The sequence below is a fragment of the Elaeis guineensis genome, chromosome 4, assembly GCF_000442705.2.
Source record: "Elaeis guineensis isolate ETL-2024a chromosome 4, EG11, whole genome shotgun sequence".
Lineage (NCBI taxonomy): Eukaryota > Viridiplantae > Streptophyta > Magnoliopsida > Arecales > Arecaceae > Elaeis > Elaeis guineensis.
The window spans coordinates 5,343,688-5,363,149 of NC_025996.2; the positions used below are offsets into that span (position 1 = coordinate 5,343,688).

The following is a 19,462-nucleotide window of genomic DNA, read 5'->3' on the forward strand; positions in this document are numbered from 1 at the left end:
AATTTTCCGAAGCAGTACATGGATTTATTTTAATCTGAAAATATATGGCCATATTTTACTAGCCGATCCTTGGAGAAGCCTCCACAAGTAGGAAACCACCGAGCCTCGATCAGTAGAGAAAAGTCCCTTCTCCGCACAAGCATTCAGTACCTTTTTATCTCACATGAACTTCTGGTCGATCAATTACATAGGAAATTATTGGGCTAACTAAAATTTACTTCCCCTCACAATCCCATATCCAACCGCACAAACCAATGGCAATATAACGAAACACGTCTTCATCCAGCACAAACCCAAAAGCTAGTTTCCATAAGATGACCAACTATCCTGGGTTGCTGTCGGTCTCTCTTTCCTGTTGATATACTTCCGCATACTTCCAACTCACACATTTTTTCTGAGAATAATTTTAACAATTAGACTGCGACTATAGAAAGTTCAAATGATCGTTAGCACCTGTCTTGCATGACTAAGATTCGAATAATATGTTGTGCTAAAAAGGGATCTTCCACCCTCAATAAAATTATCAGATGCTTACAAACTAGTTAACATTTTTTCTTTACAGCTGCAAGTTCTATCAGAGTGCCCCAGGTGCATCGCATCTAGATAATTTTCAAAATTAGCACCAACGCATCATACATGCTTTCTACATTGCATCAATACAATAAGAAAACATCGTTCTACTGGCCAATTCAGAACTCATTCAGCATTGACAGGCAATGCATCAACCACCAATTAACTAGAATCTTTAGTTACCCCCCATCATCCCCAGCATACAACAAAGTATACAAACAGGCACATGTTTAACCATTCTGACATATAGAGGAATGCTGCACATTCAACACTTTCTTTCATGATGCAGATCTAATCAACAGTCTTTGATGTACAGAGGCCTATCAACTCAACTATTTGAAAATTGGATTAGGGGTTACACCACGAGATAGCCCTGTGCGACCTAGAAGGAACCAGGAAAGTTCCTCATGGATGGTAGATTTTCCACCAAGCTCTCTTAATAGAGAAAATAATTCCATAGCTTGTGAACAAATAATGAATTGAACTTCTATCAGAAGCTGCTTGTCATCACAGAACTGGGCAAAAAACAGTTACAATTCTTTTGATGGCACCCATGCTAGGCACAAACTAGAGGACCTCCCATTATTTGTCCAGCAAAGAAACAGTAATTTTTCTCTCGGATTTTGGGTGCATATCCGATCAGATCTTCACTGCAATTTTATAAAGCTTCGGTTACTTGAACTATAAATCATGGAAGAGTCTCCTGATATGCTCGACTGTTGCCGGCATCAATGTGACAGGGCACCGTTTGTACTGTCATTTTGAAAGCAAAGCTTAGAACGTCAGGATGCACGGTAAAAGGTATTCCATCTCATGACAAAATTGTTAAAAGTCTGAGGACTTGCCTGTGACACATACTTAAATATGCAAGCATAGCAGAAAACAAAACCAGAAACAGCAATAACCGATGGATTGACCCGTTTCTGGGAGCAGAGCGGGCACAAAGTCCTTTCCGGTGGCAATGGAATTCCATCTTCAGCAACCTGTGGTTAAGCAATCAAGCAAACAAAAATCATGAATGAGAAAGCAACTCCATATTCCAGCCTTCTATCTGTGAGATCATTTCAGCTCAAGAAAAAAGATCAGGAAATCATTTTCAAATCTATAAAAAATGTACCACTATTTGGAAGACTATGGTTGCCTAATTACATCATTAAAATATTACACAGTATGAAAAAATAAGTAACTTAATAGAGCTATGATACTGAAGAATCTAGGTTCAACAATTCCTTTGCATTGTTTAGTTTGCCAATGTGAATAAATAATCTGGTGACAAAAAAACTTCCAGGCCATCTGCTCAGATATTCTATTCCAGTTTCCTTGCCAATTTAATAATCAGAATAATGATGATCACCATTTAAACCAGAACAGAGAAAACAAGACTCTGAATGCATCTACTTAAAGGTTTTTGATCAACAACAGCACATGGTTCAGGTAGTAAATGTCCCAGATTCTAGGAAAAAACCAATCCCAATTGGTTTCCGAGTATTAGAACCAAGATTCGCCGTCCCGGTACCCGACCCTATACTGGCAAAATCCTACTATAATGTCGGTATGTGGTTCGATACGGTACGGCAATGTTGGAATGCTCCGAAACGGTGTACCAGTACGAGACAGATATGGTACGACATGCCCCATACCAAACGGTACGACATTCCATGACCGGAACCAAAGCTAAACTGGTCAATTTTGGAACAAAACCAAACCAACTCAACCAAAATCCACAGGTTCCCATGGTGCCAAAAAATTATTAAAAAAAAAAAACACAAAATGATACATTGATTCTCTAAAAGGAAATCCATTCAGAAGTGAACAGCATAAACCAACAAAAATTTATTTCACAACACCATATAACAACTAACCCCAAAAACATAAACTAAGTCCTGAAAATAATATGGCACCAAAAAAACATAATTTATTAAATGAAATGAGCAAGGTTCACCGTCTCGGTACCGACGGCCGTTTCAGCCGACCGACGGTACGGTTCGATATGGTTCCGTACCGTATCGAACCGGCAGCAAACCGATGAAGGCACCAAACCCGAATCGAGAGAAAAAAAAGAGAGAAAGAGAGAAATAGAGAGAAAAAAGGGGAAAAAGACAGAAAAGGAGGGGAAGGAGGGGGCGGGGCTACAGGACGGCCTCCAGCTAGCCGCCGTGGCTGCCCGACAGCGCTGTCAACGCGCGCTGCGCCGCACCGCGCTCACGCACGACGCCGTGGACGTGAAACAAGAGCGATGCCCCTATTTCACGATTTTTTTTTAAAAACCGAAACTTAAGTGAAGCCGGCAAATGGTTTGCCGGCTTCATTGATTTTAATTTTTTTAAAAAATCTTTTAAACAGTGAAGCCAGCAAATGGTTTGTCGGCTTCACTGTTGATCTTCGTTTTTAAAAAAAGGGGTCGCATGAACAGAGACGACAGCCCCTATTCCGTGACCGCGATGCCGCCCGCTCACATCTTCGGTGATCTCCCCCCTTCTCTTCTCTTTCTCACTCGTTTCAAAGCCCTATCGGGCGAGCTGACGAGCTGCGAATGCTTTCGTGGCCCTCCAGTGGCTGCAGCAGGCCACTGTCGGCCTCCAGCGGCTCCCCCCTCTCCTCCTCTCTCTCTCTCTCTTTCTCACTTTCCCTCTCTTTTCCTCCCTCCTCCGCCGGTATACCGTTTGAACCAGCCGAACCGTGCTCGTTCCCCATCGGTCCGGCTCGGTACGGGGTGTACTGGCTAGTTAGGTTCGACACGGTGTACCGGCCGGTTCGGCATGGTACAGCATTCCATGAAAATGAGCATAAACTATGAGTCTACACTACAACAAACAATGAGATAACATCTTACCCTCACATCCACACACACACGCACGCTACAAACATTATACATGTAACATTATAAAAATAGATTGGTTCGGTTGAGGAAAGAAAAGTTAACCCACCCCTTGACTTAGAACTGAACTGATCACACAGAACTGAACTGATCCAGTAAGGTGTTTCAAAATGAGATCCAAGACCAAAGCAAAGTTGGTACAGACTTGCATCTATATATGCATGTCTACTTAGTCAACAAATATCATGCAAGTATCTTAATATCACAATACAGATCCAAATCAGACGTGTTGTATAATACAAGGATATGCATGTCATGGATATAATAATTACGTAGCAAAGATGCCCAGAACAGCAAGCAAAGAAGTAGAGAGAGAGAGAGAGAGAGAGAGAGAGAGAGAGTATCATTATGATAACAGTCAACAAAAAGGCTTTATTATTTTGGAAGAAAGTTCAAGACTGCCTTGTAGCATGAAAGACAAGCTTACCTTTGGGGGAGGTGGAGGAGGAGGTGGGGGATACACGGTTGGTGCTGACATTCTTTCTTCAGCAGATTGGTACCACCACTCCATCATCTGCATGAGATAACCACCAAAGTGGAATATATATGTAGAAGAATAAAAGAGTATGGTACAGGAAAAAGAAGAAAAGTAAAGAACCTTCAGCCATAATTTCTAGGTAGATACTTATTCAGAACAGGTATAAACATCTTGCAGTCTTTCTATTACTTTTTAACATTAAGTAGATGAAGCTAGAATAAAGTTCACCCATTAATCAATACTTAAATCCATGTAAACCTTCAGAAAGACATGCATCAGAAACAGAAATTAGGAGAAGGAGAAAGGGAAATGACATTTAAAAAGGCACATTCATAAACCTTTATTAGACCATATTGGGACCAATCATATCATAACTTAATAAAGTGGATGTGTCTTCAATACTATGAACATGCAAAGGTGACCAGATCAATCATGGAAAAACCATCCTTGTGACACAACACCATACATGAAACAACAGCACCGAAGGAAAAGACACAAAAGTAGCAGTTGCAGATTGGAGGCAAAAAGGAAAAGAACAAAGAATTGCATTTCAGACATGATAAGGCATATCAAAGAGAGGGTGTCTCATCCACTCCACCACATTGCTAAGTCAAATCCGCTCCAAAACAGTTATTTTTGTTTCAGAATGCATCTTTCTGCATGCAAGGCTCACATCAAATAATAACAAGGAATAATGCATGGATATGCATAAATTAATGGCAGGAAAGGACCCATTTTGTCTTTATTGAAGCTGATAAAAGTGGATAGCATAGAATATCATTTTATGGTACGTAAATGGAAAATACTTTATCAGCATTTAGTGCAATGCTTATTTGAATAAGCAAACAAACCCAAGGAATTAGTGGCGATATCAAATGCTGAACATGATGAAAATATTTGAAAACCCACAGAAAATAGCTTGCTTCCATTAGAGAAAATTTGCTGCCAGCCAGCCACCATACTATTTTGGGTATTTTGCATAGAAGACCACACAATTTTTCAGATTTGCAGAAATTGCATGATAGGTCATTTCAATATTTCAGCCCAAATTGCCCCAGCCCCACACTATATGATCCATAGATTAAACAGGACTCAAGCGATTATTAAGCAGCACACACATTTAGACTAAGTGCACACATTTAGACTATGTGCACACATCTAGCGTATGTTTAACAAGTCCTTCAGATCTAAAATGACTAGTTGCACATATTTAAATTATCCAGCACACATTGAAAAAGAGGTATATAATCCATGGTACACACACTTTAGACAAACTGGTGCATTATATACATGATAAATACATTTGGACTAACTGGTGGACACTTTCATAAACATCAAAGGTGGATCAGTGTATGCACCTTGAGGGTGCACACTTTACTAACTGATGCACAATATTTGAAAGTGCAAAATTTGATAATTGGATGCACATTGTTTATGCTAATCAGACCAGAGGCAATTAGGTCAAAGAAATAGAAAAACAGCCAATCCTGAAAAAAGTAAAATAGGCCATCTCTACAATTATGAAAATGTGAATGGCTATAAATGCAAAATGTCCTACTATTTTTTTCAAAATCAAAAGGACATAAAAAATATGAATGATGCATAAAATACTCAAATATAATATTTAATCAAAGAATGCCCTAAATTCTGGAAAAAATTATTGTATGATAAAGAGATGAAGCACCTACAGGCTGGTTATAACAAATTGCCAAAATCGCTAGATCAAGAAAAGGATGTGCTTAAATTTGCGTGAAGTAAGATGCATTCATGCAAACTACATTTGGAATTTCAAAAATTAGGTAAGGTCTACTAACCTTGAAAAAAAATACTGCAGCAATTAGACCAGTTTGTGCATAATCCAGTGTTGTGTATATGCAGCTAAGCAGAACTCTCTGAACTGCCTGCACAGATCAGACAAGCCACAAAATGAGTCTTATATCTATAAGGGAAAAGATCACAAAGAGTCTGTCAATCTCAAACACTACTATTAAATAAAACTGATTACATTCATATATTTTTGAAACAGACAGAATATTAATCTCATGCACTATTGTTGCAAGTAACTGATTACATTCATATAATTTTGAATATAGAAATGATATACCTTCAACCACGGAGGGCCCCTCAGTCTTTCAAGTTCACGACTTCTGATCCTTGAAATTCTAGAAGAGGAATCCATCTACCTTGACATTCATTTTTGAAAAAAAGAAAAAAAAAAGCTTGAGATAAGTGGTAAGGCATAATGCTCTGATCTTAAAAGATATTGATCTTCATGCTGTGCAAGTTTCTAGTAACATTTTATTCATATGAGATTATTATATCTTGAAATCATGAGTAAGGTGCAAACATCAACATCTTCCACTTACAGAAGAGAAAAAAAAAAAGGTGACTGAAGAGATTATAATATAAAGCATCCATATGTAGCATAAGCATATAAAGTTTCAGCAAGCAGAAAAAAAATTATAGGAGCAATGGTAAAACATTGTAAAAGCCTTAGCCTTTTAAGATAAGTATGCAAGCATGTGCACACAAACACACATGGTACACACGTGTATAAATATATATAAATGCATGCAAGCATGTATATATGTGTATGCATGTGCCCCGCAGCATACCAATGCCCTAGGCTCCTAGCATGTCATCAAAGTGACTGAATTCAAAAGGGAGAACAATTAACACTTTCGAAAGTTTTCATACCAGTTCTTGTCCTGTGGCACGACATACATGAACCCCAAGTGCATGAAGACCTGGACCATAAAAGCCAGTAGCATCCAACAGATACAATAGTTGATAAGCAAATGACAATCCTGCAAAGAATAATTAAGCTACTTGAGAATATAGGATCATTATATAATATTTACACACAGAAAGGGCTGAAAATCCAGTTCAATGACATCATTTTGGTTTTGGCAGGGACCTCAGTATGACACGCAGCTGCTTCTGAGAGGGAGGTACTATTTGATTGGTGGCTACAAATAAGCATAAGAAAAATCTATTCATAATAATTCAAGAAAGGACTTACAATCCAGATCCACTTTAACATAGTTACTGGTATAGGAAAACAAAAGACAATTTAACTATAGAACTTTTATATACCACTAATATTAGCCCTTCATTAGGAAAAGAATGACCACAAACGTTCACAAAGCTAAATAGCAGAAAAATCTAATAGCATCAGAAGAGATCAAAGTACACAGAAACCTTGTTATTTGCCAGTACTAGCTAGATTAAAGAAAGCACGATATATCTTAATTAGAAGCTTGTTACACATATATCAATATAAATTACCCCCAGCCATAACTTGGCTGAAGGATCTTATTCACATATAACTTGTGGATTCTTCAAGAAAAGGGTGCCACCCCTTATATACCCAACAATTTGATATCCATGATCCACACCCACTCTTAATCAAAGCAATAGCACAAAAATTTTAAATTGGAAACTGTCAATCTTATTTTCAATAACATGTACTTCAAATATGTCAACTTATGCTTAACATATCATCCAGGATATAGTTGCTAGGAGTGGGTGAGAATACTAGTGATGCAGAGTAGTAGCGATTTGTTATTTTACCTCAATATTCACACAATACACTGATGAGCACATGAGAACATAGCCATCTATCAAATACTCCCCATTGAATCAATTAATTGCAACACATGCCAACCAATTTACATAAATTTAGAAGAAAAAGCCGTGGTGGATGGAAGAGCTCTACTTCCAAGCATTTCATTGTTCTGGTGAGATCAGAATTTTCATCCATGAAATACTCCATCTTAAATAAATCATGAGCATTTCCTATGCCATTCCTCACTTCTGAAACTGTACATCATATACTCCTCACTTATGAACAAGTCAACTGTAAATGCTAATTACTTTGCCCAAATAAAAAAATTGATAGCAAAAAATAATAATAAAAGAAAATATATATTTCCCAAACCTCATTGATTGATAGAACACAGGTATCAAAAACAACTTTTACAGTTACACTAAAATCCATCACATGCAATGCACATTATGAAATGACTCACCCATCAAAGGCTCCTTCCTCTTGAATCTGTCCAATTGAATTACATAAATAAACTAAATAAACCTACTTCCAGATATTCCATTTTGGAAGGATTAAAATTCAAAAAATCCATCCTTTCCATTATGGTGATGGAGGAGAGTTAAAAGAGGTATTTTTTCAGTTCAATGGCAGGTCCATTCATCTGAAGACAAAGGCAAGGTGTACGAAACAATGATGCAAGGACTTTTTGAAATACCCCTTGACTTCTACAATACACACATACACCGAGGGAACTCCAAATCATAGTGACAATGGTTACAACAGCAACAAGTTATTCCATGCTCACCAAATGCATCTATTAAACCAAAAAAGAAAAAATGCTTTATAAATAATTTTGTTGTAAGCAATCCCCATAATCTTTCTGCATCCATCTTTTTGAAGGAGATCAATTTCTTTGCTTTGATTCAACTATTTCTCTAAGGCTCTTAAAGATAGAAAATAGATAGTGAAGTACAAAGTAAGCAGTAAAAACTCATTCCTTTGTATTAAACAAATAAAAAGAATATGTAAAAAATACAATCAGTGCTAACAATCTGAGTTAATATTAGGAATCTAATTATCTCTGTTTAATTAGGACTTATAAGCCATATTTTTCAAAGCTGTGAACTGTTACAGAATGGAACAAGGTCATATTGGTTGTTAAAATAATTCCCAGATGAGCAGAAAATTTTACGCATGCATTTTAAAAAAAAAATCATCCAAAGAAATAGCATTAAAAAGTAAACAGATCTGATAAACCTCAAACTAGCTCAGCCTTTCATTAATTGAATTCACATATGACAACAAAATTAAACATAAGAAATTAAAATATACAAATGGAATTGGAAGTTCATAAAAAGTTTAACCAAGCAAAGTACAAGGTTAACAAATTTTCTAGACACAAACTTCGACAAAGGGATCTTAAGTTAACTGTCCCCCCCCCCCCAAACAAATGTGACGTCTAGCAGAAATCTTGAATACAGAGAACTGATATCGAAGAATACTTTTTAATCTAAGTTACCACAAAACTTCCTGACTTAGTAAATGATCTACTAAGCAAGCACTATATGTTGTAATTCTGCAAAAAGTGAACCCATTCAATTGTTAAAGATGGTTGTGTGACTCTTCAAACTTGAAACCCTGGAAAATATATTAAGTGGGTTCATCATTTACATCAAATCTAAATAAACATCCATAGGAGGTTTCATGCAAGAATAAGTGTAATTTAAATAAGTCACATGGTCAAATGCTTATATGATACTGATACATTTAAATGGAGAACCATTAACAAACTTGTAGATGATATCACCAGCAGCTTAAGAAAATTACCTACCCTCATTGGTTGCATGAATCCAAGGGTAGCAAGCAGCAATAATTGCCATAATTCTCTTTTTCATGTGTGTCAAGCTTGATCCTTCAATCCTCAAAGATTCAACTTGTGAATGAGAGCTCTCTCCTGGATCCAGGAGAAAGTTTGACTCATCCAATCCATCATCATCATGGCCCCAAAGACTTGCTTGAAGCCTTGCTTCCCTTTCTTTGTTGTAAATAGAATGAAGCTTTGATTTTATATAAGGCAAAATGACCTACAACAATTCAATCAAATGACAGGATGTTACATTTAAAATGCTTTGCAAGTTTTAATTGAAGTACCAATCAAATAATAATGATGCTTGAAAGCTAGAAGCTTTTTATTGTGTAAATACAGAAGCATATTTGTTTAATGGAAGAAGATTGTTAGTATTTCTCCTGATTTTTAACTAATTTTTCTCTTGGTAAAATTACTGGGTTTCACCCTGTCTTGCCCTTAAAAGACCAAGAAGAAGAAGCTTTACTTTCTAATGCTTGATGTGGTACTACTTCAAATTTAAAAGCACAGCATGATCCACATAATAGATCAAGCTAGCAAGCAGGCATATAGGCAGGCATGTATGTTTCTGTGCATATATATGTAATTATATATCTCTGACCTAGGTTCCCTTTATCTCATAGCGGCAATGGCAGCAGCACCACCAACAAGCCTTAGCAATAATGTCATGAAAAGATGGTTAGAGTCTGCCTCACATTCACCCCTTTTTCTTCATGTTTTTCCTAAATTCTCAAGGCATTAACTACTAATGTGGTTCACCTGCAGATTTCATGCTTAAAGGGGGACATTGTTAATCAAATAAAATAAGACTCAATGAAAGAGTAAAGTAATTTTCCAAAGCTGACAGGAATGCATCTGAGACAATCTAACAGGTACCTTGCAGCTATCAAATACCTGATGCTGCCAGAATATTATCAAGTTCGCTACAGAATACTGGTAGAGGCTCTAGCTCACTTAGGGTTTGGCTATGGATATAGCCAGACGCACCCTGAACCTGAACCCACCCATTACCACCCTACGTAGAAGGTTCACAACTTTAACTGCTGTATAGATGTTCCCAGAATTTGATATACAAACAAAATTAATTGCAGCTTCTAAAAAAACATGATTTTTTGTCCTGATAAACTGACAATGTAAATATATCTTCTTTGTGAGTAAAATCTAGGACAAGAGAATTAAAATCTGAAAAAAAAAAAAAAAAAAGGCAAACATTATGGTCTGGCAGGATCAATGGGACAGCACCAATTTTATCAACATCAGAAGTGTATCAAGAAAGTATCAACAAAAAAGTGCAGTTGAATAGCTGAAAGCAGAATCTGATACCAGAAATGCAACTGAGATAACTTTTTGGTGCTTCTCCAGTCCCGAATGCTGGATTTTATCATTAGACTCCATATTAGAAGAATGCTTTTTGTGGGTAATCTTCACTGCTCTCCTTCGCAGACCATATAAGGACTCTGAGAAAGAAGCATCTGAAATAGAACATACATAAAACATGTATTACCCAATAGCAGACCTGAAAATCCTTCAACCAGAAATCCACAAATTTTATTCCTACATAATGAAACCCCAAAGTAAAACCAAACATATCCTTGCAGAGCATAAAAATGTACATTCATGCATTCTACCACTGCCTTATGATGCAAAGTAATAATATCATCAGCCAAATGCAGAATCATGCAGTCTAAACGAAGAATTAAAGCTGCCCCTTTACATATCTCAGAAAAAGTGAAAAACAGTTTAAAAGGTGTCAATTGTTGCAGATAACTTAAGTAAGTGGCATTATGAAAAAATTGTATGGATTGAGAAGAACAACATTCAGGAACAGTGACATGGATTTAAATTTATAATCTCACATTTTTCAAATAAGGTTCACCTCCACTGGCTATTAGTTGATATCTATGGATGGACTTTGTACCTAATGAGTGGCATATCTTAAAAAAGAAAGAACATGCGGTTCCTCCCGGTCACTTTCATAGATTCAGTTTCTATTTTGCAAATGCTCTCACAGTTTTTTGGCTTAACCAAATTCTATAAGAGCGCACCAAACTATAATAAAACATTATTTAGGGACAGTATTGCATGGACAAAGATATGACGTAGGAGAAGTGAATTTGGACATGTATCCAAGTGTCTAGCTCAACAATAGAGGAAAAGGGAGATATGGGATATGTAGGACAAAATATATTTTTAATTAAATTATGTTTTTGTTTCTTTATATATTGTTTGTTCAAATATCTTTATTGTTTGATTAAATATCAAAGGCAAGCTTGAATAATAAAATACATAAAATCAGCAAATTCCAAAAAAAAACTATACCGCATTACAATAGCAGGAAGAGCTTAACTGGTAAAGCATAAATATGTTAGCACAAGCAAATAGATCTATCATATGCAACTCTCGCTCTCCTCTTTCTAGATCCTAAAACATATATAGAGCACCTATCCTTACCAAAGCCTCCTTAGGTCTTTGTTTCATATGCCCATACAATCTCAATTATTTCACTATTATTTTTCCCTTAATCAAAGTAACTCCTATACTTCCAAAATCCTTGTTCCACTCAGTCCTTCCTAGTTTTACAAAACATCAATCAAGACATTTTCCCTGCCTCATTCCTCAAAAATATACTTAGTAGTTGATGTCTTATACACAAGCCTAAACCATAGGGTCAAACTATTCTTGACCTGCCCTTGTTCCCAGTGTCACTTTCAAACAGGAACACCATAGAAATTGTCATTTCCTCTGTCTGAGAAGTTTTAGTTTTTCACTTAGATGTTGTTATAATGTATTTTAACCACTTCCATTTCCGTTCCCACTGCAATCTATAAAATTGAAAATAAATTATGGTACGGTTCATCCACTAACATGTATCAAGGTTGCAACTTCCACGCATGCTGATAGACCATATCCAAGGATTGCAATCATGCAAATCTATGCCAACTTTCTAGTTGCACTTCACAAATAAATATATTTATTTATTTGAAGTGAGAAGAATGCACAGCTTATCATCTTTAATTGAACTGCCATGAGATACATTAGCTTGCACAATTAACTTTTGTTAGCAACATAAGTCACATTGGAACAAGGCAACAGAACTGCTGCAGCATTCTATAAGCTTAGTGTATGGCTGAAGTCCTTATTGTTGCCAAAGATAATAAGCTAATAACATTTTGCTTTATTTTTTTAACTAAGATGGCCTGAGCATTTTAATAGAGGATAAAATTATTGCTTACACTTAGGAAACATGTTTTCCTAAATATACTAATTAGAGGGAATGTCCAGGTCGGAAGTAGAAATAATCAGAAACTTGAAATGAAAAAGCTGAAGATAGAGCAGAGCTTAACTGTATTCAAATGTCAAGTGGAATCATAGATAAATTCAAGGTGCATTAACTTATATGCATAACATGATTTTATGTTTCAACAAATGTGAAATCTTTAGGTTCCAAAGCTCTCAATAACACTTATCCAGGGGCAAATTAAATATATAAGCAATTTGTTTCAATTTTTTGGTTGTTTATCCATAGATTCCATAAACTAAGATTATGTAGGATTTCAGCAGAAAAATTTGTAAGTATCTGGTTGTCTGGAATTCAACAGATTTATTTTCCGACGTTCGAGAGAATTTTGGGATATCAATACAAAGTTCTCAAGTTCTTAGGTTTCATCTCTTGGTTTCAATCAATACAAAATTCTGGCATTTCATGTTCTAACAATTAAATTCAGGTGGTGGATATTCAGAAGATATGATGAGAAATTTGCATTAGCAAATAAACAAGCTCCAGATATGTTTTACCAAATAGCTGCAATCCATCTAATATATTCATACAGATAGTTTGGTCTGGTAAAAATGATTGCATAGCAAGTGAGCTAATAAAAAGAACATGGCAAAGAATTGAATTTAAACTGAAAAAACAGCCGAGATTTGCTTTAAATCTTTTGCCAGTTCAAAGGTTTCAGTTCATGAAGTACAGAAGTAGTTCAAAACATTACCGGGAGAAAAATATGGGGAACAAAGATGTAAGTGAACATGCATGAGATGGTCACTGGTTACCCAAAGCACGAGTGAGCTTGGGAGTTCTGAAGTTGAAATCCAAAAAAAGAGGACATAAGGAAAGTGTGTAGGAATGAGTTTCAGAAGCAGGTGCAACACCCTAAGTAGAAGTTTTCTGCTACTAAGATGGCCAATCCTGCCTATCATCCAACACAAAGGCTATAATAGAGATATGTCTTGAGAGAGACATGTTTTGGATAAGGATTGCATATCCTTGTAATAAACTCAGAAGAAAGGGGGACAGAACTCGTACTTGATTCCAAATATTGCAGTCTCTTAATCTGCTACTAAAAGAAAATAACTACTCGATATACATGGTTTCAGAAAAATAGAATGGAATCATACAAAAGATAATAAAGAAGAACCTGTGGTTCGTAAACTGTGAGCTTCAAGCACCATCATCAACAAGGCAAAGAATTCATCATCGTAATCTAACACCTTGTGAAGGAATGGTCTTCTTAAGGCAAATACCTGCAACTCTCAACGGGAATGTCAATAAGCATTTTCTTGCATAGGTACTGCAAGAAGCATTTGAGATAGAAAAATGACAAAGGACCACAAAGACAGAATGATGAAGTTTCATTATTAATTAATCATGTAACCTGTGTCAAATCAAAATACAAATTAGGAATAGTGACCTCATTACAAAAGCATCATCAGCCAATAAAACATTTTAGCGAGATTGGCTTTGTTAACACCATAAGATTCATTGTAAAGTTTGGCACTGATGGTAATTGGAGAGATTCTGTCGTAGATATTCATTATCATTGGCAGTAGTATCGAGGTTCCATGTACAAAATTTAGTGGATAATGCATCCTTACAAGCTATTCTAATCTCAAATAGACAGATTTTGGCAATAGACTTGTTTGCTGCCAGTGCAAAGCTCTGCTTCTTGGGTTGTGGAGTATTCAGTTACTTATGGCACAGAAACAAGTATCATACACCTGTCCAACTCCAACACAAGGGATACTCTGTACTATGATCCTCACTTGCAATAAGGTAAAAGGAATTTGGACAGTTAATATTAAATGAATAAGAAGGGGAAGGAAAATTAGGTTTAGATGGGCGAGTATACAATTAAATCCAAATGTAAGTGTAAGTGATATTTAAACAGCATGAAACATGAATTTGTAAATTTAATGGGAAATAAAAAGGGAATGAAGATTTCAACCACGAAATTATGACTCTTAGGTTGGTATCACGTTGAAGGATCTCATGAAGGAATGAATCTTTGGTATCATAGAATTTTGTTGCATAGCTGACATCTACTTAAGGTAAATGAGATTATAAGTTTAGGTTAGAGTTAACCACATAAATTTAGAAAAATAATATACTTTGGGCATTAACCAGAAGAAAATAGATCGACAGATGAACAAAATGAACTAGGCATCAGCAACTTTAAGCCTGGGAAGTGGCACTTGTAGAACAGTATCTGTTCAACCATGGGTCATCGGTCATCACACAAGTGGTGAGGATCACTCAATTATAAATACTAAATGAAATTCTACACAACATAGTCATGAACATTATACAGGCAACACAATGGATTCCTTTTAGCAGTGGACGCAAAAAATATAAAGGAAGAAAACCCTGCCTCTCCTACAGACATACAGCTTACCAAAGTTAGCAAGAGATAAAATAAAAGGAAAGGGTGGCAAAATGTTTGGGTCCTTGGAGCCATGTATAGACACTTTTTTTTGTTCTTTCTTTTTCCAGGGGGAAGGGGGTTACAAAAGACCCTCAGGCGCAATTACCTACCATAGATATGACCAACGGAATCGGCCCAAACCAGTGACAGATGTACCTCTATATTTGTTCAGTTAATCCTAACCAAAATACAGTTTGAAAAACCAAATCTACTCCATCTGGACTTCAAAATCTAAGATAAGATAATCATAAGAAAAAAAAATCCATAACAAGCAAAAACATAAATTAAAATAGTTGACCTCATGGTCACTACTAGATATCAACGCCCAAACTCTTTTCCATATACAACAATTGAATCAACCATGTAATCAACCTCTGAGCCAAGGTTGATTATGTAAGTATGTTTTAAATCTTATGCTGGGGTGTCCCTTCAAACTCAAGTTTTCTGACGTTTAGCATCATTATCACCGTCAGATTTGAGTCAGAGCATTCTTATCAAATCTATTTGTCCATATCTCATCATTCTCCAAATTGCCATTAAAAAAAAAATCATCATAGTAGGACTACAAGAGTAGACAGCAAATTATTGCTATTTATGCAAATTAAACCATGGTAGTAAAAAAAATTTAAAAAGGATGGCTCTTCAACTTCTATGATTCTTTCATGTTTACATACAGCTTTTAGAACCATATTATTAATATAAATTTTTTTTAGGAGCAAGTGGGCAATGCTTCATGCTAAGATGTATCTAACATCTGCATCTTGTAGATCTTACATTCATGTGTGCTTGCATCTGATATCATTAGCCTCGTTTTCTTAAATAAGCTCTCCAAAGTTTAGAGGTCATAATTCTTGCAACATGATTGTCTTCTTCAAGTTGGCCTTTTCTCTTACCATGTTGTGTTTGCACCCAAAATTAGGTGATCTTTAACCAACTATAATAAATGATCAAACACATGGCCAATCAAGAATTGGTTAATTATTTATGCATGACATTTGAAAGAACCATGTTCAGCCACTTGTCACTTATACAAGAGGCTATATTGAGTTAAAAGATTACATCAAGGTAAGCTGAACCATGCCGAACTAGCTATCTTTTTTTTTTTTTTCTTTAAAGGCCCTCGATTACCAACCTCCTTGACTCCGAAATGAAGGCTTGAAGCCCTCCAACTCTCTTGATGCCATGTTCAAAGCTCTTGGTCTCTGTTGATGACAACAAGAACATCCCGGCCAATTGAGTCCCCTCTCCTCTCTCTATCCCTGTGGAGACTCTAAAAGTAGAAGAAGCCAGCAGGCGGGCAAAACCCTATCCCAGACCCTGACCCTTGAGAACTTCTTGATCGAAGGCACAGCTTCGATTCTCTCTCTCTCCCTCCCTCTCTTGAGACTCTAGAAGAAGAAGGAAAAGCAGGTGAGCAAAACCCAAACCCTTGAGGGCTTTTCGATCGGGGGCATAGATTCAATCCTCTCTCCCTTCCTCCCTCTCCCTCTCCTTCTTCCTCTCCAGCCCTCTCTCTCCCCCCTCCCTCTAGTTCCTATACACCACGGCTTAGTATGGCACAAAACCGACTGGCATGCCTATTGGTATTGGTTTGCCTTACCTTTTAAAAAGTTATCAAGATAAGAGTGAGCGATTCTGCAAATAATTACCGTAATCACCAAGGAGTTATCAAGACAAGGAACCATTAAAAAAAAAGTAGTTATTGCTAGAAATAACTGTCTATATATATCATAAGAGCATAAGACGGGAAAGAGGTTTTATTTGGGAACAGACACACTCTACACACAGAGACACTTGACAATCCTAACATCAGTCAAGGCTTCTAAACCTCTTCTTTGCACCATGATGAGCATTGAGAGAATTTTGCATCCATGATCTGGTCGAAAGTTCTCCAACATGACATTCATTCCACCTTGAAGAAGATCAATTGAACATAAAGAGGATTCTGCAATTCTAGTCCCATATCAATTTATCCAGTTCTCTAGCACGGCATTCTACTCTAGAGAAGTTTTCTCAACGTACATATTTCTTTGATGTAATCAATCTCTTTGTTGTTTCTCTACCTGTGAGTTATTATTTCTCCACTTAGTGACTTATTTCTTTGCAATATTTACATCATTTTAGAAAGTTTAAGTTCTTTTGGTAAGGCACTGTAGCTGCTTTCCCTGAACGACTATATGTATATACGATTGACCTAATCAATCTCTGGCAACCCTTACAAGACTCGATCCATAGATTTCTATTGTCAAAAAAACAGTTGTTGAAATGACTAAAAAAGGATTACATTCACTTATAAACTTCAAAAGCTTAAACAGTTTTTTCTTTTACTGATAACAAACTATGAAACATTGACCTGTCTAACTGAAATCTTTTTAATCAAATTCAGTCACAGAAATCTATTTTTCAATCTGACTCGGAGCAGTAAAGAAAATGACAATTATAAGGTCCATCAGGAAAACAAAATTAATCTATTTAACACTATTTTCCTCTAACTTTGCCTCTCCAAGAGAGTAATTTATATCGTATCGGTCCACTTCATAAGAGAGATAATTGAGCAAGAACTATATAGCAATGAGACAGAACCAGTAATATTATTCGCTATAGCAGAATTCTTGGAGGCAAAAAATTTCTCCTTCCAGTGCTTTCCAGTTGAAACACCGCCAGACACAGTCACAAAGGATACATGGCAATCAAGAGAGGCCAAAGTCTAAATGGATCGACAGAGAAGGATTTTACAAAACCCTAGTGTGAATTGGAACAAAAAGGAGCGAACCGGAACCCAAGAAAAGGGGGATAAGGGGGGAGGGGATTACCCCGAGGGAGTAGGTGAGGGCGGCCCTGAGGCTGGCAGGGAGCTGTTGCGCGGCAGCCATCTCGAAGAAGGTCGGCCGCGTCCCCTGCCCTCCCACCTGGAACAGCATCTCCTCCTCTTCCTCCGCGATCAAAGATTAGGATTAGGGTTTCGCTTCTTTCTTCGAATCCAGAGAGAGACGGGGAGGAGGAGTATTCCTAATTTCTGGCGCTCTTCTTCAATCTTGCCCGCAACTTCCAGTGCAACGCCGATGGCTGTCGGTTCCTCCTTTTTCTTTCCTTTTGGCAAAGTAAACATTTCTGAGTACTTTTCCAGAATAATAAAAAAAAAACTTAAATATCAAAATAATTTAAAAGCAAACTTTTTTTATCAAATTAATGCAGAAGAGAAAAATATTATTTTGAATGATATTTTTTCTCCTTTCACGTCACTAATTTTTTTCACGATGATATCATTCTAAAAAAAAAAAAAAAAAAAATTCTAAATAAATGACATCTTTAAAAATGCCATGTTGAATGGCGCTTTAAAAATATCATTTTGAATGGCGTTTTTAAAGACGCCATTCACGATGGCGTTTTCAATTTTTTCAAAAAAAAAAAAAAAAACTGTGAAATAATGGGAAAAAAATTTTAAAATTTAAAATTAATAAATAAATTAAAATTTTAATTTTGAGTGAAATTTAAAATATAAATATTTGAATTTGTAATTCATTAAAAAAATAAATTTAGATTTTTTTTCAAATTTTTTTTAAAAATTCTCAAAAAAATTTTAAGAAATAAAAAAAAATACATAGAAAATAAAAAAAAAAGAGAAAGAAATATGAAAGAAATAAAAATTTGAAATTTAATTGAAAAACATCATTTCAAATACTTGTCCCAAAAATTTACAAAAAAAATTAAATAATCAAAATTTTTAAATAATCAAAAAAATAAGAATTATAATTTAAAATTTAAAAAAAATAAAATTTTAAAGATTAATTGAAATAAAAATATTATTTCAAATTACCTTCTCAAATTAAAATTAATTTATTTTAAAAAGATTCAAAAAAATTTTAAAAATAGCTTAAAAAAATTTCATAAAAATATAAAGAATTTAAAAAAAATAGAAATTATAATTGTAATTGAAGAACAAAGTTTATAATTTTTAATTTTAAGAAATAAGAATTATAATTGAAATTGAAATTAAAAATAATATTTTAAATAACTAAATTAATTTAAATATAATTTTTTAAGAAATATTTTAAATAAAAATAAATACGTAATAGAATATCAAAAAGATAAAAATGGAAGAAGACTAAAATTAAAATTTAAAATTATAAAAATTATAAATTAAATTAAAAAAAATATGTCATAAAAGAATAAAATTAAATTAAATTAATTATAATTTCTTTTTTAGGGTATTTTATAAATGTGACTTAAAAAATTTAATTTGAATTAAATTTTAATAAAAAAAGAAATACATTAAAAAGTTAAAAAATGAGAAAAAATATGGAAAAATAAAGTTTGTAAATTGAACTTTAAAAAAAATATATTTTTTTTAATTATTGTAAAAAAATTATCTCAAGAAAAGAAAAAATATTGTAAAAAAATAAAAAATACCCTTAAA

At 35.1% G+C, this 19,462-nt stretch overlaps 1 protein-coding gene across 3 annotated transcripts; it reads right to left on the reverse strand.

The window, feature by feature from the left end:
• Positions 1–817: 817 nt before the first annotated feature.
• Positions 818–18,146, reverse strand: LOC105044189 (peroxisome biogenesis protein 12). 3 transcript variants are annotated; one of them, XM_073255372.1, is made up of 10 exons: positions 17,859–18,146; positions 13,762–13,867; positions 10,667–10,815; positions 9,308–9,560; positions 6,624–6,733; positions 6,031–6,105; positions 5,741–5,827; positions 3,876–3,962; positions 1,416–1,543; positions 818–1,323 (listed from the first exon to the last, which is right to left on the reverse strand). In XM_073255372.1, the coding sequence occupies exons 1-10, from the start codon at positions 17,964–17,966 to the stop codon at positions 1,299–1,301; spliced, it is 1,128 nt and encodes a 375-aa protein (XP_073111473.1). In that variant the 5' UTR covers positions 17,967–18,146; the 3' UTR covers positions 818–1,298. The 3 variants fall into 3 exon arrangements, with proteins under 3 accessions (XP_073111473.1, XP_073111472.1, XP_010920304.1); XM_073255371.1 differs by having other exon boundaries at positions 1,429–1,553; positions 17,859–18,145; XM_010922002.3 differs by having other exon boundaries at positions 1,416–1,553; positions 17,859–18,144.
• Between the last annotated feature and the right edge of the window lie 1,316 nt (positions 18,147–19,462).